Raw genomic sequence first — 25,134 nt, 5'->3', positions numbered from 1 at the left:
GCTGAAATATCGTCATTAAATTCCGACTTTACACATCCGGCACGCTGCCTAAGTGCGGCTCCTTGTGTTAACGTGTAGATTACAGTCCAACAAATCAGTGCTCTCGAATTGTGGGTTTATGTAAACCTGCAGTCAAAACAGTGTGCAATCACTTTCTTTGCCTACCTGATGAGGGGAAGAGAAGCAAGCTATTTTTCCGGTGAGAATGCCAGCTTAAAATAGAAGCATTCCCTGGCACGTCCTTTAAGACATGGCTTTTGAAAAATGCAGTCTCTCAGTACACCTCTCAGCCTACTACTGACCTGCGCCACTCAGGGAAGTTCCCTCATTTTCACTGACAAACTTGGGAGTTTCTTCAGAGAACCTGGTTTGGTGTTCTAGTATTTCCTTAACAAGTCTGTGAGCATTTGTGGGTAATGGGAAAACAAAACAAAACACCAGATTCCCAAGAAGGAGGTAGTAATAGCAGGGCAGGAAGGTTTTTGGAAAGTGTGGGTGTGGGTATGCTGATGTTGAAAGAACAGAGGATATCCACAAGACTTCCAGTGGTCAGGCAGGTACTTTCCCAACCCTGCAGAAGAGAAGGAAAAGCTCCCAGCAGCACAGTCACTGCCTGCTGTCTACAATGGCAGGACGGAGACTAGATTCACTTGCTGCCTCTCTTGCAAAGGTCAGGGAACAGGTGGAGCTTCCCAAGCAAAAGGTGCTGTTCTATTTCCAGAGGCGAAGGTCAGACGTTCATAGTAGAGAAGGATTTGGGACACAATTATACCCATGGGGCAACACAATGTCAGCAATAGCAGCTTCAAATTCAAAGGAAAAATTCATACACAGAAACAATTAAAGATACAATTTTATCTTCATAGCAGGTAGCTGTGGCTGTCAGCCAGCTATTGAAAACAATTTCAGGAACAAAAACTTTCCTGAGTTTGTCTTTTTTTTGGTGAGGAAGATTAGCCCTGAGCTAATATCCATTGCCAATCCTCCTCTTTTGCTGATGAAGATAGGCCTTGGGCTAACATCCCTGCCCATCTTCCTCTATTTTATATCTTGGATGCCTGCCACATCATGGCTTGATGAGCAGTGCGTATGTCTGCACCCAGAATCCAAACCTGCAACCCCTAGGCCGCTGAAGCAGAGCGAGCAAATTTAACCACTGCACCTCCGGGCCTGCCCCCTGAGTTTGTCTTTCGATCATTTTGACCAAAGCAAAGCAAAGCAAAGCAAAAAAAAGCATTCTATTTCAGGAAATCTATTTTTCATCACAATGGAAAAACCACTGTATAGAAATGTCTTGGTTACACTTCTCATTTTGGGGGTAGGATGGGTTCTGGGCATGAAATCTTCTATTTCTTTTTTCACTTCCATCTTTTTGGGGGAGTGGGGTTCCACTGCTTTCTAAATCAGTTGTCACCTTTCCGTGTAATGATAGAGTTGTAACTAGCCCTGTAGTCTGGGAAACTGTTAATGTGATTGGAAATATGAAAGATGTTGACTGAATTATGGGAATACCATATAGAATCTAAATAGAATTTTATCCTTTCTTCATTTTTAGATAATTTCATCTTACTCAAAGGAGACTTGATGAGTGACTTAAAAGGGACACTATTCCAGAGCTAGGGTTTAATTGTAACCTAATTTACATTTCAAATGTGGAATCAAATTTCAATATCTTTTGCAGTAGTTGAGAGAGAGAATGGATTTAGTTAAGTTTTTATTTGTGGCTAGAGAGGCTAAGACAGCTCACGGGTACTCATGCAGGAGGAAGACCAGCTCTCCTTACTCCATGCTGCCAGATTCAGGATGACGTGCCCATGGTTCTGACAGGTTTTCTTTTTCTATTTTTTTGTGAGGAAGATCAACCCTGAGCTAATGTCTGTTGCCAATCCTCCTCTTTTTGCTGAGGAAGACTGGCCCTGAGCCAACATCCATGCCCATTTTCCTCCTCTTTATATGGGACGCCGCCACAGCATGGCCTAACAAGTGGTGTGTCGGTGTGTGCCCGGGATCGAACCTGGGCCACCAGCAGTGGAGTGCGCTCACTTAACTGCTACGCCACAGGGCTGGCCCCTCTGACAGGTTTTCTGCAAACATAAAACATCACGTTAGATCTCCATCAACTACTCCTACCCCAGGAGTGGAGTTGGGATACGCCACTGTCCTTTTCTAGATTTGTATTAGTTACCTATGGCTGCATAACAAATAACCCCAAAAGTTAGCAGCTTAAAATTTCACGTTTTATCTTGGGTTTCTGAGTCAGTAATCTGGGTGTGGCTCAAGGTCTCTCACAAGCTGCAATCAAGGTGTTGCCTGCAGTCATCTCAAGGCTCCAGTAGGGAAAGATCCCCTTCCAGACCCGCTCACATGCCATCCACCATGTTAGGTGTTGGCTGGAAATTCCCATTTCCTGTCACACGGGCCTCTCCACAGAGCATCTCAGAACATGCCAATTGGCTTTCATCAAAGCCGGAAAGCACAAGAGTAGTGATCAAGACAGAAGCCAGAATCTTTCTGTCACCTAATCTTGGAAGTGACATGTCACTTTTGCTGTATTCTATTCATTAGAAGCAGCTCACTCTCAGGGGGAAGGGAGGACACAAGATTGTAAAGACCAGGAGGCAGGGATCGCTGGGAGCAGTCTTAGAAGCCTCCTACTCAAGCTTTGTTTTTTTACAGTAAAAACTAATGACTGAGGAAGTTAAGACTATGGATGTGAAAGGCAGAGGCTGTATATTTGAGCCAGGTGCAGCAAGTTCACTGTTACTTGTGCACATTTTCAGAGCTAAATTGTTTTCTGAGAAGTTACACATAATACAGTGATAAAATAACTCAAGGGTATAGAAAAAACTCCCCTACGATTCACATGACTATTTTTTGTTTCAAAATTTATGAATCCTTCTCTGAAACACCACTTAACACAATACGACAAAGCCATCAATGGAAGAACAGAACAAGATTTGAAAAGCATGGTTCAATACCTCAATTTCTGATGAAAATTCCTTCTAGCAATCAGCAGCTACCCAAAATGTTTCAATAAAGTATGTACTGGCTCAGTGGCCTGCTGGCATCAGATGTTACAGAGTCTGACAAAGCTTGAAAAGTGAGAGCACTTTTAGCTAAAAGCTGTTTCTTCATCCTAAATAACAGAAAGTAAAATTGCTCTTGAACTATTTGCAGAGACAGACCATTGGTAGCTAGCTACCTTTTTCTTTCTTCTTCCTTTGCTCCTTCATCTGTGTTTGTGACTGTAAAACTCAGAGGAGTTTTTGCCTTCCTTTGGCTTTCTCCTCAGTGTACACCTTTTGTGAGATCTACTCATCTCTCCTTACTGATCTGTGGCTGTGACTGACGCATGCTGCTCCTCAAAATGAAAGTGGGTTCCACCAGCCCACTCTGTGGAAGTCCTCGCTGCCACCCGGTGACCAGATGCAACTCTGGATCCTGCAGGGATCCTATGAATATATTCACCTTTTTTTTTTCAGTTCATCTTCACTTGAAGATTAATTAATTTGAAAACGTAAAATGGTTTTAAGTCTAATAGTCTGAGGATTTTTTATTTATTTATTTTTATCATAACTATGATTTTACTTTGGAAGCTACTGCATAAGATATGTCAACTTTACCCTGGAAGGAAATAAGGATTCTTTGCCACTTCTAGAGACTTTGTAAATTGAGGTAAGTAAGGAAATCAAAACACAAGTTTTTATTTCCAGTTCAAGGGTCAAATTTTTTACTGTGAAGCACCAAATCCAGGGTTAAGCATATGACAATTCTTATATGGTTTGGAAGTTCATCTCTGACAGAAAACTCCATTGCTTTAAAAAAAATTTTACTCAAGACGGTACATACTAAACACACACCCAATTCATTAGCTTCTTTGGGCTTTTGTAGTCATTAAACCAATCACAGAAATATATAAAAAAGTTACTAAGAAAAGGCAAATTCATAATTTTGAATGTTATTAGTAGAGGTAAATAAAACATGGACAAATGATTTTGCAGGGAGCTAAAGAAGATATCTGAGGTCAACTTATATTTATAACGGCTCAGAACTCAAATCATTCTCCAAACTTTCCAGATATAGCACACAAATGTTTAATTTCTAGAGTATACATTGTTTCCTTTAGATTTACAAAAGATCACAAAAGCAAACCACTGAAGCAGTTTCTGTCTAGTGTCAAGGCTATAAACTGTTACCACCCATTGTTTATTAAGAATTCACAGTAACTGTCTTGCAGAGTTTGCAGGTGCCAAGAAATCATGGCAATAAAATTGTAGAATAACAGAGTTACACAGATAAAGAAAAAAAAGTAAAATATACTTTAAAAAAATTGCTATAGAATGAATTACATTTTAAATCAGAATGATTGACAAGCTTACATGGAACACCTGGGCTGCTATTTAGACCTGCTTGACTTTTAAAACATCTAGCCAGCTAAAGCAGGGAGAGCAAACAGCAAGCAAAGAGCACTGGACTGATTCTGAGACACGAGTACTCACTTCTCTCTGGGCTTCAGTCTTCTCATTAATCAAGTTGGACCAGATAATCTTTCTTGGATCTTCAAAAAATAAAAAACTCAAGGTTCCTTATAATCAGTCTGATCCAAGGCATGTTATTTTTAGTACTTGAAATAAAGTAACATGAACAATATAGCAGACACCATTTTGCAAGAAAGCATAATCTCTTTTGATTGAGAATTATTCCTGGAATCACAACTAGGCTTTTCCCATTCTGTCTCATTAGCTGACACACTCCTGAATCAAGGAAGCATCCTTCTCATCACATAACAGCAGAGCTATAAAAAGGCTTAGAAGCAGACATTTAGGAGGACCTTTTAATGCCTAATAATTATATGAAACATGACAAAGACAATGACACAAGAGTTTTCAACAAGTCAAAGTTAAAGGAGCCTTTTTAATTTCTTGTGATGTGAAATGTGGAAAGTCCTTTGCTTTTTGTTAAACCTTTAGGTTGAACATTTCCTCCCGCAAAAGATACACCACACTTTATTCTGACACACTTGAGATGTTGGGATTAGTGGGTTTCCTGCAATTTGTGGGCACTTGGGGACTGATATCTTGTGTTAAATTCAGGATCAACTGTGTCACAGATAAAAGATAATGTGACGATATTGTAGAGGTGTAACGAACGCTGATCCTGATTCCCCCTCCACATTTCCATTTTCTATTTTAAGATAGGTTTAACACTGGGTACTATATTCTCTGTGAAGGGTGTAATCACTTCCACAAGATGGCTACCTTCCATCTTCCATTACTAAAATTTATGGCTTTCATTTTAGTAAACAATTGTAAAGTTTTCTCACTGACCTCAGAGATGAAAGACTATATATTAGGCAATTAGCATTATGCTGGTAATAATGGCTTAAATTTATTAGTTCCATTCTCTTCTCTTCCTATAGTATTCTGCCAAATGTTAAAGAAATAAATGAAGTCTAATATCCATTTATAGTTCAATGAAGGTGTATAATGTACAGTATTCTGAGTCTGGCTCATCTGGTTCTATCCCTACAGACAGACTGACCAGAAACTATGTTCCTAGATTACATGAAGATGTACCTTCACTGGGCTAAGATTTACCGTCAGGACCTCTCTCTGCATTTTCCATCTTTTTTATATTTTCAGGAAATGTTGTCCTCTATAAAGACCCTCTCTTTCTTTAGTTTAAGAGAAAATTGGCTTCTGTAGATAAGTCTGGGTTTTCTCCTGTGAAAAACAAAAACTATTTCATGTGTTTTAGCAGCCAGAAAATTTAGAACCAAATTTGTTTTCCAAACTTTACTTGCTGAGTTGCATGAAACCATGTACTTCTGTGCCGTTTTAATGTTAAATGTCTTCTTTAAAGGCTCTTTATTTTGTAGGCCTCTTCACGCCCTTTCAAAAGAAAACAGGATACAAATTTAAAAAATAAAAATATAGTTACAATGACTATAGCCAATGTAGTTAACCATACTGCATTATTTTCTACCATGATCTAGATATTAAAGATGGATTTAACAGCTGTTTTTATAATTTTACATAGAAAATATGCTAATTTTCCTTTCATCATCATGAAGAATGAGATCACAGTTGTTATTACATTAAGTATTTACTACGTTGTTCAAATGCTGTCTGGTGTGTTACCTACTAGAATGCCTATTCAACCTACTGAAAGCTATTGAAAGAATTTAGCTATCTAATCTGGCTCTGGTTCATTAGTTCATTGAATACTACATTCATTAAGTCTTTTTACCTTCCTAAGTTGTATTTTTAAAACAGGAAATTATGCTGACTTTAAAAAAACTTAAATCATGAATATACTTTGTGTAGATTTTCCTATCTCCTGGATATTGCATACTTTCAAAAAATAAAAAATGTGATAAAAGAAACATTTTGAAGAAGTATTATATGTATGTATGATATTGAAGGTCACAGTTTTCACTAATCTGAGAAAACACATAGATGTGATATTTAAAGAATTAACGAAATCCAGCAAAACTTCACTTTCTCATTTCATTGAGAATTTACTACAAAAAATACAGAAAATGAGAATTTACCTTTTTTAAATGACATGTCTGTATTAGTTATAATTCAATAAACAGATTCCTTTCCATATAATATCTTAAAATCAAAAATCTCAGTGCCATAAATAATATGATTGAAGAGTCACGTAACAATGTATATTTTAATAAAAGATTTGTGTAGTGATTTAGAACAATAAATATCAGACAGTGGAAAATGTATCATAAACTAAATGCAATAACAAAAGGAAACAAAAAGCTTATGTACTCATTACCAAGGTCTTTACAATAAGTTATAGTGTACAGTTCCATCACAGCATATTTGTACGCAAGGCTGCTAACGTGAACACTGAAAGAAATCTGCCATGTAGGTCTTGAATCTTGATTTAATAAAGTTTGTACCGTATCAAATAATATCAAAAGTCTAAGAAAACACAATGGGTTTTTACATCATGTTTATAAATTATTGTTTATATACCATAAAAAAAAATAAGGTCAAAAGTGCAGTTTAAAAAAAAAGTGGAAGTTATTATTCTTGGTAAGAACTAGAAAAATGTATTGTCCCAAGTAAGAAGCAATCTAAAGGCTTATACAGTTTCTTAAGAATTTTCCTTTAACTCTCATACAACTTTGGCTACCATATGCCATAAGAAAAACCAATAATACAAAGAGAACTAAATAATCTTTTTATAAAAATAATAGGAAACACAGATCTGGTGATAAACAATGGAAATAAACATAATTATAGAACTCCCCCCAAAAATTAAATGACTCTTTGCTCATAAGAATGAATGGGCTATCACTGAATGTGGCCAAATTTGAGAAATTTCAAAGGATTTCCAGAAGTTTTAATCTTTTCCAAGTTTTTAAGTCATAACTGGCAATAGTGCATACATCCCAGGATTATGAAATTTTTCTAGTATAACTTAAGACAAAATATGACTTAAAGGTGATAAATCATATCATCTACTTCTCCCAGAAAATCAAGACTAAGGATCCAGCAATTAAAAGGCAGCAGTATAGAAATTAGTCAAGAAGAAACAGATGGACAAAACATAACTCTGGATCTTAATTGGCATTTAACCACAGTAACTAGTTACATTTTGACAAATTCTAAAACAGATGCCTATATTGAAATATGTGTAGTACATTAACCACTCATATTTATGTAAGAAACTGAAATGGTAAAATTACTGGCTTATAAAACAAATTAAATTTAGAGAAAAGAAAAATAAAAGGAATGTAAAGAAAAATCTTATTTTTAAGCTTACTGTGGGATCAAAATATTGACAAAGCTGTACCAATCAAGAGCAGTATTCCTGTTGCTAAAACTAACAGGCAGCCTGAACCTAGCTCAACACAACCCTCCTCTCTTCAAATACTATTTAACTGGTGCTTTGTTTATATGACACCAAGCATTAGATGATGATTATTTTTTTCAGTGAATGGAGTAAGTCCCTTGGTTGGTTTAACATATATAGACTGCCCGAGATGCTAAAACTTCACCATTACAATAGGTTAATGGGAAATGAAAGTCTTCCTAGTTTTGACAGGAGGGAAGGGTTGGCTGCTGAAAACAGTATGGGTGCTCTGTAGGTTGCATACGTACATACTTAATAATTAATGTCACCTTTATTAGAAGATTAAAAATCGATGGATATGGATGCTTGTGCAGAATCTTCTCGCCCCCTGACATAAATTTCACAGGGAATCTCCTCCATTACTCTGTCCTCTAGGGCCTGTTCAGGGCACTCATGTGCCTGTTTGAAAGTGTAGCTACTTTTTTTGAAGGTGCTATTAAATGTTTTCATTGGTTGTGGTTGTGCAAAGTCATTCCGGAAAGGAAGTTCCATGGAACTGAGGTTGGTCCTGCTTTGTTTGACGCTGGAGGCTTGTGATCCACAGTGATGGTCGTGAATGCACCGGGAGGCAGTGGAGGAGCGCCGCATCTTCTGATAGTTGTCTAGTTCTTCTGACAAGTCGGCCAGGTCTGCAGAAATCTCTTTGTCCCTTAGTGAAAACAGTTCATAATGAGGAGGATCAAACACTTCTTGAAATCCAGTTTTATTAAAAGCAGTTTTGCAAGTCATGACCTTTTTTCGAGGCTGTTTCACTTGTACTAAAATAGAAATAATGAGAAGGACCAAGACAATCCCTGATGTAATGCCAATAACTGTTCCATGAGTTTTAGTGATTTGTTCAAAAAGTCCTGCTTTTTTCTTTTCTGCAGAAAAAGAAAGAGAAATGTTGAGGCTTTCAAAATTAATTAATGAGCCCTGTCACAAATTGGTAAGGTATTTTTAGGTAATGCAGAACACTCGGGTCAAATACACCAGAGAGAATACAGTTTAAAGTTAGGTTTTTCAACAAAACAATCCTACTGTAAATTCTGGTTAAACTAACCAATCACAATATGGCTAGATTACAAAAAAAAGGTCTTGGTTCTTTACTCAGAAGGTACATGAATGCGTACACTTTGCACATCAAATTAGATACATGGCATATAGAAAATGCCAAAACAAATATTCACGTTCCTTCAAATTTAGCTTTGTGCTCTATGGTGGGTTTGACCAACTGCCACGTTGAAGTAACCCCACAGTATTTCTACTGATGGCCAACAGGAAAAGAGAACTAGAATGATCATACTAAACAGCCATATCAGATTACATCAACTTTTCATAATAAGGTATTTATTGAAATCTTGGAGAATATAAGGCAGATAAATTTTAGTACTGAGAGAGTGATTTGATAACCAGTTTGTAGACATTCAACTATTACCACAAGCCATATTTATCTTTTAGGGAGTATACACTGGAAATATAGCATGGGATGTTTTATGAAATGAAAAAAAGCAGTTCTTACAATGAGTCTGCTTTTATAGTGTAAGACTGAATCCATCAGTTGATTTTTATTAAATAGTATTTCCATATAATTAAAAAAAAACAATACTCTAGGTTATTTTCTAAATTCTTTTGAGAATGAGGTATCTTTACAATACAAATGACTAAGAAAATAAGGGCAAGAAATATGATGGACTTTTGTACACCTTAAGATCAAAAATATAATTAAAAAAATGCTTTTGTTGAGAGTATTTTTCTGTGCTTTTACCACATCCCAGAGATCTACGATCCATTTAAGAGGAACATTTATATGCCTCCATTTCTGCCAAAGCAGCTATGCTAAGCACAGTTGTAGAAAAGCACAATTTAAGTCTTTCTTAAATGAAAGGCAATGGCCACTCTTCTCTAAAAAAGGTAGGCTTTCACCAGCAGACTCACCTTTACAATGATTTTCATCCCAAGGGTATGCACAGTTTTGAACACCATTACAGACTAAAGAGTTATTGATGCACATGTTGCTATGGCAAAAGAAAGTGCTGCCTGTGCAGGGAGCTGTAGAAAAAAAGAAAACTTTGTTGCTAAGAACAGAAAGCATACAGATTATGAACTCATCTTGATTTATTTTACACTCAGTCTTATAAAGTCAATATCTTACCTCAAAGGCCTTTCTATGAGTACACTCTGTACTACACAAACAATAAGACAAAGGCTAATATTCTGATGCTGACTCATGTAAACTTTTACTTATGTTTGGGCACCAAAACGTCATTTTTAATCAAGACAATATGAATTTATTTGTCATGGTTCTTATGGAACTAGTATATAGTTTGGTACATTTTTTCAAAACGTTAAAACAAAATGTTGTTGAGGATGTGGAGACCCTGGAACCCTTATGCACTGCTGGTGGGAATGTACAATGGTGCAGCTGCTGTGGTAAACCGTACAGCGTTTCCTCAAAAAGTTTACATACATTACCACATGCTCTAGCAATTTCACTTCTAATTTCACGTCTATACCCCAAAGAACTAAAAGCAGGGACTTGAACAGATACTTGTACACCGATGTTCACAGCAGCATCATTCACAAGAGCTAAAAGGTGGAAATGACCCAAATGTCTGTTGATGGATGAATGGATAACCACAATGCAGTATATACATACAATGGAATATTACTCAACTGAAATTTCATAATGAAATTCTGACATGCTACAACGTGGATGAATTTTGAAAACATTATGCTAAGTGAAATAAATCAAGACACAAAAGGACAAATTTGTATCATTCCACTTATATGAGGTATCTAGAGCAGTCAAATTCATAGAGACACAAAGTAAAACAGAGGTTACCAGGAGATGGAGAGAACGGGGAATTAGTGTTTAACGGGTACAGAGTTTCAGTTTGGGATGATGAAAAAGCTTAGGGGATGGATAGTGCTGATGGTTGCACAACAGTGTGAATGTACCTACTGCCATGGAACTATACACTTAAAAATGGTTAAAATGGTAAATTTTCTGTTACGTAGATTTTACCACAAGAAACAAACCACTCTTCGGAATTAAAAAAAATTTTTTTAAAACAATAAAGATATATGGAGTATATACAATGTAAGTTCATATTTTGAAAAAGCTATTCTTTCAGCCTGAAATGTCTCCTTCTTTCCCTTCCTGGTGACCACCTACTCATCTTTCAAGATTACCCCACACGTTGCCCTGTGAAGACTCCTCTCAGTTCTTCTAGGTAGCTAGTGACTCCTGTTCCTGTCACATCTATCTACTCCTCTAATTAGCACTTCTCCTTGTATATGTGAACATTCGTTATGCTAGAATATGATTCAGCGTGTTTACTTCTGTTAGGAAATAAAGTCCTAGACTGGAGACAGAATTACCAACAAGTAATATCATGTATTTCAGTGTAAAGACACAGAAAAATCTGAAAGTCAAGAAGTAGAACAGCTTATTTTTTCCTCCCACTAAAAAAGATTGTAGAGGTTAATTAAGACAGAAGCCCCCGACCCCCAAATCAACTAACCATTTTGATTTCAAAGATATAATCAAACAAAATGTCTTTCTTGCCTAAAAACTCAACATTTTTTATTTTCAGAAAATACATATTTAGTCAAGGAAGGAGTACTGAATATTGCTCTATATTATACTAACAGACCTCAAGTATTTTTTTTTTTAAAGATTTTATTTATTTATTTATTTTCCCCCCAAAGCCCCAGTAGATAGTTGTATGTCATAGCTGCACATCCTTCTAGTTGCTGTATGTGGGACGCGGCCTTAGCATGGCCGGAGAAGCGGTGCGTCGGTGCAGGCCCGGGATCCGAACCCGGGTCGCCAGCAGTGGAGAGTGCTCACTTAACCGCTAAGCCACGGGGCCAGCCCATATTTTTTATATCTTCTTTTTAAAAGTTTCCTAAAATTTTACAGGACTAATAAATAAGTGGAGTTTTCCCCCAAATATTATCTTTCTTTTTATAAATATACAATGAACCTCATTAAAATAATAGCCATGAATTTAGTATTTCTTTCCCTTTAAAGAGAAGGCTCTCTTTTTAGGTTACAGTCATAGGAAGCTTTGGAATACCTACCCACATTCTCCAACTGCATGTCAGTAATAAAACCAATAGCTTGGTATAGCCACCTGCCTGACCCTGTGTCTATTTCTCAATTGGTGCTGAACATGGGCTGGAAAAACAGGTACTATTTATTGGGCCCCCCAGAAAACCCTAAAATATAATCTGATAAAGGTAGGTGAATAGAGAACATCCAAAATTGCTTTGCTATTAGAGAGCAAACATCATCTCACTTTAAGGCAGAATCCCCAAAACGTAATATTCGCCCAAGTTCCAGTGCAGCAGGTTAATAATCTGTGGTTAATTATTATGAACTAGGATTTGTTTATCCCTTTTCCCACCCCACTGTACGCTAAAATGAGTTCATGCACGACTTTTATCTACATACGATTACATATTCCCACACTAAACTTTTAAGCTTGCTAATTTGCTGAGTACTCATCCACTACAGCTCAAATATAATAATCCCTAGGTCGCTAAATAAAGAAGTCTAAAATAGCCAAGAAGTGTGAATAACTTGGGAAACAGTGCTGTGAAGCAGAGAGGGGAAAAAACAACGGACTGCTAATTAACTGGAATTGTTTCTGTTGTTGGTTCACTTATATACTTGAAGATACTGAACCTCCCCGTCTGAGCTTCCTCTTTTTAAGGGAGTGGGATGGACTACAGGCCATCTCAGACTTCTCCTCAAACCTAAGGAGACTATGAAATCAGTGGTCTCAATCATGTTGATACTTCTGTTCTTAACCTAAATGCAGAACAATGTGTATAACTAATAAATAATTTGTTCAGAGACTGTTAACCTGCCAAAATGGTATCATTTAAACTAATAAAATAAGTATTTCATGATTTTTAAAAAATGCTTGATGGTTTCAAAGCTCACCATAAGGAGAATAAGTATTAGTTACAGAAATAAGCCATTAGATTAAGGACAGAAAAGCCAATGAAGATGTATGGTAATATTTTTTTTAAGTACAAAATTAGCTAGTGTACCCACCTCAGTTGTGTATTACACAAATATGTGCATTTTAAAATATAACCAACAGCCTAAAGAACACACAGCATTTTTGAATTCCTCATTTCTAAAAACTAGGGTTTTCTGTTTTTTGTTTATCATACTATAATTCTATTACATACTGTATCATACTACATGTTGAATTCTAATTTTACCTATTTTATCCAGTTCATAATGGGAATACAGGGAAGAGAAGCTATTTTCAAGACAGGTTGAATGAGGTTATAAACAGCACTGTGGCTTCTAGGTATTCTGATTTTCTGAGTCCAACTATCATTAGCTCTTAAAGTCTATCCACAGAACATTATGTGACTGCATTTTGATGGCTCTTTATAGCTTCAACAGTGGCAAAAAAGACAGTGCTCAGTGTTTCTCACTGACTGACTAGTGAGTGGAAAATACCCTCAGTTATAGAGTTCTTTACAATTGCTCTCCACATTATTTACAGCAATTATAAAGCAGCACTGATACTATCAGATTAGGTTTTGTAGAAATGTGTTATATTTATAATTACAATCTATTAAATTTTATGGATTTCATTATTAAATGTTATGTACAAGCATAGCTCTTTATAATGAGAATCAAAGTATCAGTTATTGACATGGGATGCTAATGACATGCTTCAATTCAAAACTATAGAAAATGGCTGAATTCTAAGTCTTTATAAGCAGGAGACAAAGATAATAGCAAAAATAGAGCCAGTTATGAACTGCTCTCTACTTACAGCCTGAGGACTCTCTACTTTCCCTCTTTACTCACTACTGGGTCATGGTGTGGAAAAAGAAGGGGGGCTGAGATTTCAGCTCCCCTCCACTTTTGATGAGATGTGGCAGTTTGATGAGATGCTGAAAGTTGGTTCTGACTTTCAACTAAGCCTGCAGGGGGCCTGTAGGCAATATGTCACTGAAAATCACATTATGGATTTATTCTAACAAAAATATCTTCTGCTGCTTTCACAGATCCAGTCCTAGAAATTATTTTCCTAAAACCATATCCTTTCTTAAAGAGTGAGGTATACATTAGCATTCGGTGCTTGGGAAGAAGTTAAACATATCCTGATTGCTATTCTATATCATTCATTTTAGCCAAGTTATACTATTTTAGTCACATCTGCAATCTACAATGGGTAGATATGAGGCGAATCTCTGATGCAGAATTAGTGCATTTATATAAAACTCTTCTGAAATATTGTTTTCATGGATGGATTCACAACAATTAGAAATCATTAAAAGCTCAGAGACGAACAAAAGAAATAGTTTAACAATTTGAATTAATGATAAGTATGTAAAAATGTACTGTTTGGAGCTCTCAAATGTGCTTATCACAAGGAGACTTTCAAACTGGGACTTAACGTTTTATAAAAATTCATGAAATCCTTTATTTTGATTTCATACACAGTTTTTTGGAAGGTGGTTTTCTTCTTGTTCTTGGGTGATAAAGCTACATTTGGGATATGGAGCTAAGTCTATTGCAGCCTTCGACTCAGTCTTACTTTCAGTGATTAGTGTAGAGACATCACTTGAAGAAGGCTTTTCACCTATTTACTTATCAAATCTGTACTAATGGAGAAATCATTCATGTATATAGAGAAGATAACTAAAACACATTAGAGAAGAATTTTTTATGTAAGATTTAGACCAGTGCTGCCCAAAATATGCGATCCAAAAACATGAGCAAGTAGCTACATTAAAAAGCGTTTTTAAAAAGAAACAGGTGGAATTAATTTTACTAATAGTTTATTTAACCCAATATATCTGTGCAGAAAAGAGTTAATATAGCAGGACCAAGGAAGCTACGTGCAGAAGGGTCTGCGTGCAAGGTTGGCCCTTAGTGGGCATCTGGGAACTATGCTTTCCTTCATTCCCTGACTGGTACAGGACTTCACAGAGCCAAGAGTTTGTGTTAACAATGTCACTTATGCCAAATACCTGCTTTCCTTCTGTGAGTCTAGTTGTTTGCTACATTCAAGGCAGAGAGTGCCCATGTGACCAGCTCCTAATAAAAACCTTGAGCACTGAGTCTCTAATGGGCTTCAGAAACACTGTACACATTCTTGCATTTTTTGCTGGAGAAATGAGCATGCTCAGCGTTTCCCTCATGGGAGGGAGCAAGCACAAGGAAGTCTGTGACAGAATTTCTCCAGACTCAGACAGTCTTTTCCCCTGGCTGATCCTATCTTGTATCTTTTCACTGTAATAAACCTTAGCTGCGAGTACAAACATGGGCTGCATCCTTCTAGGAAATTACCTAACATGTGGGTGGTGTCAGCGAGCCCTGCAACAATACGTAAAATAGTCTCATTTTAACATGTAATCAATAGAAAACATTATTAATAAGATATTTTACATTATTTCATACCAAGCCTTTGAAATCTGGGATATACTTTTATAATTATAGCACATTTCAATTTAGACTGGCCACATTTCAAGTGCTCAATAGCCACATGTGGCTGATGGACACTGTATTGGATGGTGTAGGTACAGATGTTAGGAACAAATAAATCGAGGAAAAAGATGGCTAAAAGGCTTTCTTGCTAACTATATCTTTGTATTAAGCACTGATTTATAGTTATTTGAAATAGTGAAACAGTCTTTGTATAGTATAGTTGTTTTTTATTTTTCAAATTTGAAAAGTTCCCAAATTAAATAAAAAAAGATAAATAAACTGAGGGTATATCCACAGGGCAACAGGCAGCAGCAGCACAGTTTACTCACGGCAAACACCACTGCTGAGCTCTCGCACTTCAACTGCCTGAGGAACTCCTCTATCCACAATAACCCCTCACTTGCTCCCTCTGATCCAGTCAGACCCCAAATCGTAGGTATCTTTGACTCATTATCTGTTACTTTTCATTCTTGATTAGTCACCGAGTCGTGCTGATTCTATCTCCACAAGTCTTCTTCATCCTCACTGTCGCTGCTTTGGTTCAGTCCTTCCTGGTTTCCCACCTTGACTCTGGAAGCAGCCTCCATGCCCCAACTATAGCACAGCTCTGATTATGCATTTTGTAGCACAAAACCCTTCAACCCCCGCAATGCCTGTAACATAAAGTCTAAATTTAGCCTTTAATTTAAAGGCCTTCGAATTCTGCTTTACCTTTTCTGGCTCATTTCTCTGTTCTCTCTTCCACTACTTCTTGTGGCCCAGATTAGCTCTGGTTCTATGCCTTTGTTCATTCTATTGCCTTTGTTGGAGATAACAACCTCAATTAACATTTCTACCTTCTGAAATCTACCTACCCTCAAGGATAAACTCAAAGGACCTACCCTCAAGGACTACTTGCTCCATAATTGATGCTGCCTGCTAAAACTAACTTGGATATTTAATATGAAAGCACTTTGTTTTCTGTCTCAATGGTCTTTGTCACAGTGAATCCTGTATTTGCCTCATATGCATGTATGTCACCTCACCTAAGTGACCATTAGATCCTTTGGGACAAGGACTGTTTCATCCATTTTTGTATCTTCACAACAAACACAGGACCTCGTATGATAAATGTTAAATAAATGAATGGAAGCCAGGTAGAAAGGCTAGTTGGCCAAACTGGCTTCATAACCCAACTGACCTTCTGGAACTCATAAAGTCCTTTAAAATTATAGATAGAAGAGTTCAGCTAAAATAAAGCCTCTATATGGTCACATACAATCATGATTTTAATATAGAATCCATGGAATAATATAATATTTTGAAATTATAAGTCAAAAATTATTAATTCTCAAATTTCTCAAGAAAAATATCAAATAATATCTTACTGTTACACCTTTGTATTTACAAACTTTGGATTTTCAAAAATCAAGCCCCTTATTATATCATATTCATTGGTTATGATATACAAGTTAAAATATTTGTTTCTCTCATGAGGACAATAGATAAGATATACCACTTATTTTCAGAATATATGTGATGCAAACATATACACACAACTATATGTGGGTAGTTCGGATGAGTCTTTAAATGGAAATTTTCTTCATATGGGAGATGACTGTGGGCAAGAGAGGCTAATCAGCTCTGCCCAAATGTAGATTAAAGTTAAGAGTCATTCAAACCAAGTCAAAAACATGATGGCATTTTTTTTTTTTTTTGGTGAGGAGGACTAGCCCTGAGCTAACATCTGATGCTAATCCTCCCCTTTTTTCTTTCTTGAGGAAGACTGGCCCTGGGCTAACATCCGTGCCCATCCTCCTCTACTTTTTATATGGGACGCTGCCACAGCACCGCTTATCGAGCGGTGCGTCGGTGTGCACCCAGGATCCAAACCTGCAAACCCCAGGCTGCCGCAGCGGAGTGAGCACACTTAACCGCTGCACCACCAGGCCGGCTCCCACGATGGCATTTTTGAAAGCAGTTTTTTGTCAAAGCTAATGTAATATGATCTGCACTTAGGATAAGCAAAAGCAACAAAATAATTATTAGGAGGTTCTGACCAGTCACTTGGACTTTTATAGGAGACACAAAGTCAGCAGAACCAATTTTTGCTTGTAAGGATTTGTTCATCTGAATTATCAGGAGTTTAAGGGAAGACTCCTAAAATCTCTCAGGAAGGTTTCTCTCCTTTTAAGCTGGGTCAGTGTCTATACATGACCTAAAACATCCTTTAATATAAAAAAGTTCCCACATGCTCAAAAAATAGCAAAGACGACTTTTAAAAGACTTAAGCGATCCATAAAAAAGACAAAATCTCCACTGTAACTACGAAGAAAACATCTCAAGAACACACACAAAAGGAAATTCAAATATGTTGCTAGAAAAAATCAACTAAACACAAAAGAAGGCCGAAATGAAGGAAATAAGGGACAACAAAGCTATAAGGCATATAGAAAACAAATAGCAAAATGGCGGAAGTTCTTCCTTATTAGTAATTACTTTAAATGCAAATGGATTAACTCTCCATTCAAAAGGCAGAGATTGGCAGATGAGATAAAACAACAAGATCCAACTATACACCGCTCTACAAGAGACACCTTGGATCTAAAGACAAAAAAAGTAAAGACATGAAAGTAAAAGGATGGAAAAAGATATTCCATGCAAACAGTTACCAAAAGAGAGCTGGGGTGGTGATACAAATATCAAACAAAAATAGACTTAAGTCAAAACTGTTACAAGTGACAAAGAAGGACACCATATACTGACAAAGGGTCAATTCACCAAGAAGATATAACAATTATAAATATATACGGACCAAAAATCAGAGCCCCAAAATATAAGAAACAAATAAACACTGTCAGAATTTAAGGGAGAATTAGATAGTTCTACAATAGTAGTTGGAGATGTCAATACCCCACTTTCAATAATGGACAGAACAACCACAGAAGATCAGTAAGGAAACAAAGGACTTGACAACACTATAAACCAACTGAACTTAACAGACATATACAGAAAACCTGACCCAACAACAAGAGAATATACATTTTTCTCAAGTGTACATGGAATACCCTCCAGGATAGAATGTATGTTAGGCCCCCCCCCAAAATCTTAACTTTAAATGACTGACATCATACAAAGTATCTTTTCCAATCACAATGGAATGAAACTAGATACCAATAACAGAAGAAAACTGGAAAATTCACAAATATGTGGAAATTAAACTACACACTCTTAACCAACCAATGGGTCAAATAAGAAATCACAAAGCAAATTAGAGAATACCTTGAGACAAATGAAAATGAAAACACAACATACCAAAACTTATGGGAAGCAGTGAAAGCTGTAAAGAAGTAAATTTACAGCTATAAATGCCTACATTAAAATAGCAGAAAGAGGGGCCAGCCTGATGGCAGTTAAGTTCGTGCACTCTGCTTCAGCGGCCTGGGGTTCACAGGTTCAGATCCCAGGCGTGGACCGACTAACTGCTTGTCAAGCCATGCTGTGGAGGTGCCCCATATAAAGTAGAGAAAGATGGGCACGGATGTTAGCCCAGGGCCAATCTTCCTTAGCAAAAAGAGGAGGATTGGCAGTGGATGTTAGCTCAGGGCTAATCTTTCTCACAGAAAAAAAAAAAGAGAGAGAGAAAGATCTCAAATCAATAACTTAAAGAACTAGAAAAAGGAGAGTAAACTAAACTCAAAGTTCTACACCTTTGTCAGAAGTATTGAAATAATAAAGATTAGAGCAGAGATAAATAAAATAGAGAATAAAGAAAAAACCCCAAAATTGGTTCTTTAAAAAGATCGACCAAATTGGCAAAACTTTAGTTAAACTAAGATAAAAAGAAAAAAACAGAGATAAAAAGACTCAAATTACTAAAATCAGAAATGCAAGTGAGGACATTAGTGTAGATCTTACAGATATAAAAAAGATTAGAAGAGAATACTAAGAACAACTGTATGCCAACAAACTGCCAACCTAGATTAAATAGACAAATTCCTAGAAACACATGATCTACCAAAACTGAATAAAAAAGTGGAAAATCTGAATAGATCTCTAACTAGCAAGGACACTGAATCAGTAATCAAAAAACCTCCCCAGAAAAAAAAGCCCTGGATCAGACGGCTTCACTGGTGAATTCTACCAAACATTTACAGAAGAATTAACACCAATCCTCAAACTTCCAAAAAGCTGAAGTGGAAGAATCACTTCTTACTCATTCTATGGGCCAGCATTACCTTGATAACAAAGCCAGACAAAGATACTACAAGAAAATAAAACTACAGACCAATATCCCTTATGCATATTGATGTAAAAATCCTCAACAGAATACCAGCACCAGATGCAGCACCATATTAAAAGGATTATACACCATGACCAAGTGGGATTTATTCCTGGAACATAAGGACGGTTCAACATATGAAAATCAATGAATGTAATATACCACATTAGTAGAATTAAGGGAGAAAAACCACATGATCATCTCAGTTGAACCAGAAAAAGCATTTGACAAAATTCAACACCCTTTCATGATAAAAACACTCAGTAAACTAGGGATAGAAGAAAGTTTCCTCAACATGATAAAGGCCATATATGAAAACCCCACAACTAACATCATACTCCTTGGTGAAAGGTTGAAAGCTTTTCCCCTAAGATCAGGAACAAAACAAGAATGTCCATGTAGATTTCTATTCAATATAGTACTAGAAGTTCTAACCAGAGCAATTAGGCAATAAAAGCAAATAAAAAGCATCCAAATTGGAAGGGAAAATGTAAAATTATTTCTGTTTGAGGATGACACAATCTTATACGTAGAAAACCCTAAAATCACAAATACACACACACACACACAGAACTAATAAACTAATTCAGCAAAGTTGCAGGATATAAAATCAACACACAAAAATCAGTTGCATTTCTGTACACCAACAATGAACAACTGGAAAAGAAAATAATTCCATTTATGACAAAAAGAATAAAATTCTTAGGAGTAAATTTAATGAAAGAGATGCAAGACTTGTACACTGAAAAGTATAAAACACTGCTGAAAGAAATTAAAAAAGACAAATAAGTGGGAAGACATCTTGGGTTCACAGACTGGAAGACTTAATATTGTTAAGATGACAATACTACTCAAAGCAATCCAGTTGCATTGTGATTACTATCAAAATCCCAACAATGTTTTTTGCAGAAAGAGAAAAACCTATCCCCAAATTCCCGGAATCTCAAGGGACCATGGTAACCAAAACAATCCTGAAAAAGAAGAACAAAGTTGAAAGATTCACTTTCCTGATTTCAAAACTTACTAGAAACCTCCAGTAATCAGTATCAGTTGGTACTGGCATTAGGATAGACATATAGACCCATGGAATAGAGAGCCCCAAAATAAACCCTCACATATATGGTCAGTTGATTTTTGACAAGGGTGCCAAGACCACTGAGGAAAGGACAGTCTTTTCAATAAATGGTCCAGGGAAAACTGTATAGCCACATGCAAAACAATGAAGCTGGGCCCTTACTTTACATTACATAAAAAAATTAACTCAAAATGGATCAAAGACCTAAATGTAAGAGCTAAAACTATAAAACTCTTAGAAGAAAACATAGAGGAAAAGCTTCATGATATTCTCTTTGGCATAGATTTCTTGAATATGACACCTAAAGCATAGGCAAAAAAAAAAAAAAAAAAAAAAAGATACACTGGACTATACTAAAATAAAAGACTTTTGTACCTCAAAGGACACTAACAAGACAATGAAAAGAAAATTCACAGAATGGGAAAAAAATTAGCTAATCATATATCTGATTAGAGATTAATATCCAGAATATATGTAGAACTCCTACAACTTAACAAAAAAACCAAAAACCAAATCCAAAAATGAGCAAAGGACTGAACAGACATTTCTCCAAAGAAGGTATACACGTGGCCAAGAAGCATGTGAAAAGATGTTCAACACTACCAATCATTAGGGAAATATACATCAAAACCACAATGAAAAAACTACACTTTACACCCATAAAAATAAGTGTTGTCGAAGATGAGGACCAACCCTGCTGCATTGCTGGTGGGAATGTAAAATGGTGCAGCCACTATGAAAACAGTTAGTGGCTCCTCAGAACTTCAAATACAGAATTGCCATATGATCCCGCAATTCCACTGCTAGATATACACTCCAAAGAACTGAAAGCAGAGACTCAAACAATACTTGCATACTAATGTTCATAGCAGCTTTATTCACAATAGCCAAAAAGTGGAAACAACTCAAGTGTCCATCAACAGATGAATGGATTAAAAAAATGCAGTATTAATCATACAGCAGAATATTATCCAGCCCTAAAAAGGACTGGAATTCTTACAAACATTATGCTAAATAAAATAAGCCAGACACAAAAGGACAAATATTGCGTGATTCCACTTATATGAGAATAGGGAAATTACCTAGAATAGGGAAATTCATTGAGACAGAAAGTAGAATAGAGGTTACCTGGGGTTGGAGGGAGGGGGAAATGGGGAATTAGTATTTAATGGGTATGGAGTTTCCTTTTGAAATGATACATAAGTTCTGGAAATGGATATGGCGATGGTTGCACAACATTGTGAATGTACTTAATGTCACTGAATTGTACACTTAAAAATAGTTGAGGGTAAATTTTGTTATGCATGTTTTACCACAACTTTTTAAAAGAAGATACAACATTTATGGAAGGGTGTTTGGCAATACCTAACTAAATTACATATGACTTACCTTTTAAGTCAGCAATCCCACTTCTAGGAATCTACCCTGAGGATACATCTCCAAGAATATGAAAATACATATGCATAACATTATTTATTATAACATTGCTTATAATTGCAAAATATTGGAAATAACCCATATGCCCATAAATAGGAGACTGACTGAACAAAGTATGTATATATAATGTACTACTATGCAGTTATAAAAAATAAGGATGATCTTTATGAACTGATATGGAGTGATCTCTAGGATATACTGTTAAGTGAAAGAAGCAAAGTGCAAAGAGTATAATATGCTTTCCTTCATGTAAGCAAAAAGGGGATACAAGGAAATACACATGTATCAACTCATTTGTGCAAAAAGAAATACAAAGAGGGTACAGCAGGAACTAATATGATTGGTTACCTACAAAACGTGGGCAGGAATGGAGTGCAAAGAAGAGGAGAATGGGACCAGGACAGTAGGTACACAAGGGGAAGGATACTTTGAGTATAGCTTTTTTGTACAGCGTTCCGGAAACAATGGTAATATTCCAGGTATTCCAAAAATAAGAACAATTTAAAGTAACCATGAAGTGGGGGGAACACAAAATAAAAACAGTCACAAATGAATGTAAGTGTATTACAAATGAATTACATAACCACAAAGAAAGGAGGGAGGAAAACAACCAACCTATGTAACTGGAAACCCGTATTTTGACAGTAAGGCTAACGACAAAAAGAACTGTACACAAATAATACCTCTGTTAGGAAATTTCTAACAGGGATACGGGTTAGCAATTCTAAAATTACTTTATGTGTATATTACAAATGAACAAATATATTGTGGATAATTAGAGCCAGGTTTCTCACTGCAAGAGAAGGAAAAGGACTTCTTGGAAATATGGTTGGTTCTAGGACTGGGGCATGGAAAACATAAGTTGAGCCTGGTTCATCACATGGTAACAGAAAGTAAGGAAGTGATTAAAAAAATAATGGGCACACCGAAAGGATATAGGAGGCAACCTAAAGGAGCTCCCAATGGCCAAAGCTAGGACTCTGAGCAACAAAATGATATTAGTAATAGAATAATATAATATATATACAATAATGGAATAAAATAAATATCTATGAGCTCATACTGATATAAACAACTGAATAAACAGATGAGGGAAAAAGAATAGCTCTTCCTCACAGTAGAATTATAATTAATAAGTGTAGAAGGAATGATGGAAACAGAAAACCATCGTTAGGTAAACACTACAATTAATAACTATTATAGTCGGAAACCATTAATGGATGCTAAAATCAGTGAGCAAAAGGATGTGTGCATAGTCTCAAAGAGACTTATTAATTAGAAAGGAAAAAATTGGCAATTTTATAGTGGAGAAACCCGGCAGACAGCACCTTAAGAAAGTGGTCAAAGTAAACCTAAGATAAAACATGCTATACCCCTACCTCACTGGTGTGATGCACTGAGAAAGGAATAACATGATTTCTCTGGTATTCTTGAAAGAAATGCATAACCTCAACTGAATCCATGAGAAAACATCAGACAAACCCAAACTGATGGACATTCTACTAACAACTGGCCAGTGCTCTTTACATGCATCAAGGTCATTAAAGACTGAGGAACTGTCACAGATGGAGGAGACTAAAGGAGACACGACAACCAAATGCAACGCTGGATCTTGGATCAGAAGAGGACATTAATGGGAAAACTAGTGATATTTGAATAAGGTCTACATATTAGTTAATAATATTCTACCAGTGTGAATTTTCAGCTTTACTATGGTTTTGTCAGATGTTAATGGGAATCTGAGTGAAGAGCATATGAGAACTCTGTGCTATTTTTACAACTTCCTATAAACTTACAATTATTTAAAAATAAAAAGTTAAAAAAAATAGCCTGTCTAAATCCTTGGTAAGCATGGTTTGGTGGATTCATAATTATTCACCAAACTGAACTAATACTACTCATAATTATTTTTAATTTTGAAAATCTTGAGAGAAGTCTCCACCTTCGGCATTCCCTATCATGTGTTTACACTTTTATAATAACGTAGTGGTGCATTTATGTATTAACATGTTTTTTACACCCACGACGGTAAATTCCTTGAGAATAGGGACTAAGATTTAGTTATTTCTACATCCTCTGTGACTTGCAGTCTTTGTCGAAAGGAAACACTCAATAATTGTATTCTGAATGAATGAAAATTATGTAAAAGAGCTCAATGCTATAGGAATTATTTACTTACGCTCCACAAAGGAAGTAAAGAGCATTCTAAACCTGCTAAGCCGACTACCTTCATCTGCCCACATTCGTATCACTCCAACTCCTGTTTTAAGCATTACATCATTGGCCACAGTGCTGCAAAACTTGGCCTTCAGATTTTCAATAGAACTGCTTCCATCATAGACTGCAACGAAGTTTCTCTTGCATTCATTTGAGTGCTCCATTTGATAATCTAGGAACCTCAAATAAATCTGTAACATTAAAACAAAGAAAACACTGCTTTTAAAAAGACACATTAATTTGAATTTTGTTGTTCTATTACCCAGTCAACATGGAAGACTGAACTGAATTATGACAGCTGACAGAAAAACAATAGATAAAAGGCTGATGCCTATGTACTTAAAGAACTAAGTCTAATGGTCTGTTTCTTTGGTTGTCTTAATAATGGAACCAAGCACTAATAAGGAACCTAAACTTTGTGTTCCGTCTACAAAGAGAGGAAACCTTTTGCTCCATGAGGTATGACTGTATTGCACATTTGCCTTCTTATAAAAGCAATCTCATGGTACTGACAAATTGGGAAAATAAAAGAATCATTCATATTTCTACTACTCTAACAATCACTGTGATTAATTGGTGAGTTTCTTTTCAGGTCTCCACATTTTTAAAACCTACACATTTTACAAGAATAAGCTTACTTGTAAGATACATATACCCTGCTTTTGCTCTAACACATGAACTGTTTCTATCCTATCTATACTCTTCATAACCATAATCATTCCCATGATGTCCTGTTATTTACCCACTATCTGACTATTGCACACTTAAGTGGTTTTCAGATTTTACCCCATAAATAAAAATTCTACATTTTCA

General features: G+C 36.1%; 1 protein-coding gene across 3 annotated transcripts in view; it reads right to left on the bottom strand.

Moving 5' to 3' along the window:
* Nucleotides 1–3,688: 3,688 nt before the first annotated feature.
* NETO2 (neuropilin and tolloid like 2) overlaps nucleotides 3,689–25,134 on the bottom strand; it is a 61,063-nt gene continuing 39,617 nt past the window's right edge. For 2 of the 3 annotated variants that reach the window (XM_087420318.1, XM_087420316.1), the window contains exons 7-9: nucleotides 24,284–24,512; nucleotides 9,796–9,909; nucleotides 6,662–8,741 (exon numbers count right to left, since the gene is read on the bottom strand). In XM_087420318.1, the coding sequence (XP_087276444.1) occupies nucleotides 8,161–8,741; nucleotides 9,796–9,909; nucleotides 24,284–24,512 (924 nt within the window). In that variant the 3' untranslated portion in view covers nucleotides 6,662–8,160. Of the gene's footprint in view, nucleotides 5,892–6,661; nucleotides 8,742–9,795; nucleotides 9,910–24,283; nucleotides 24,513–25,134 lie in introns of those variants that run through there. The other variant, XM_087420317.1, reaches the window with a different exon arrangement.

This window comes from Ceratotherium simum, chromosome 30, assembly GCF_057802395.1.
Source record: "Ceratotherium simum simum isolate JZ-2026a chromosome 30, ASM5780239v1, whole genome shotgun sequence".
Taxonomy (NCBI): domain Eukaryota; kingdom Metazoa; phylum Chordata; class Mammalia; order Perissodactyla; family Rhinocerotidae; genus Ceratotherium; species Ceratotherium simum.
The sequence above is the reverse complement of the archived record's forward strand: the minus strand, read 5'-3'. Positions and strand labels throughout refer to the sequence as shown.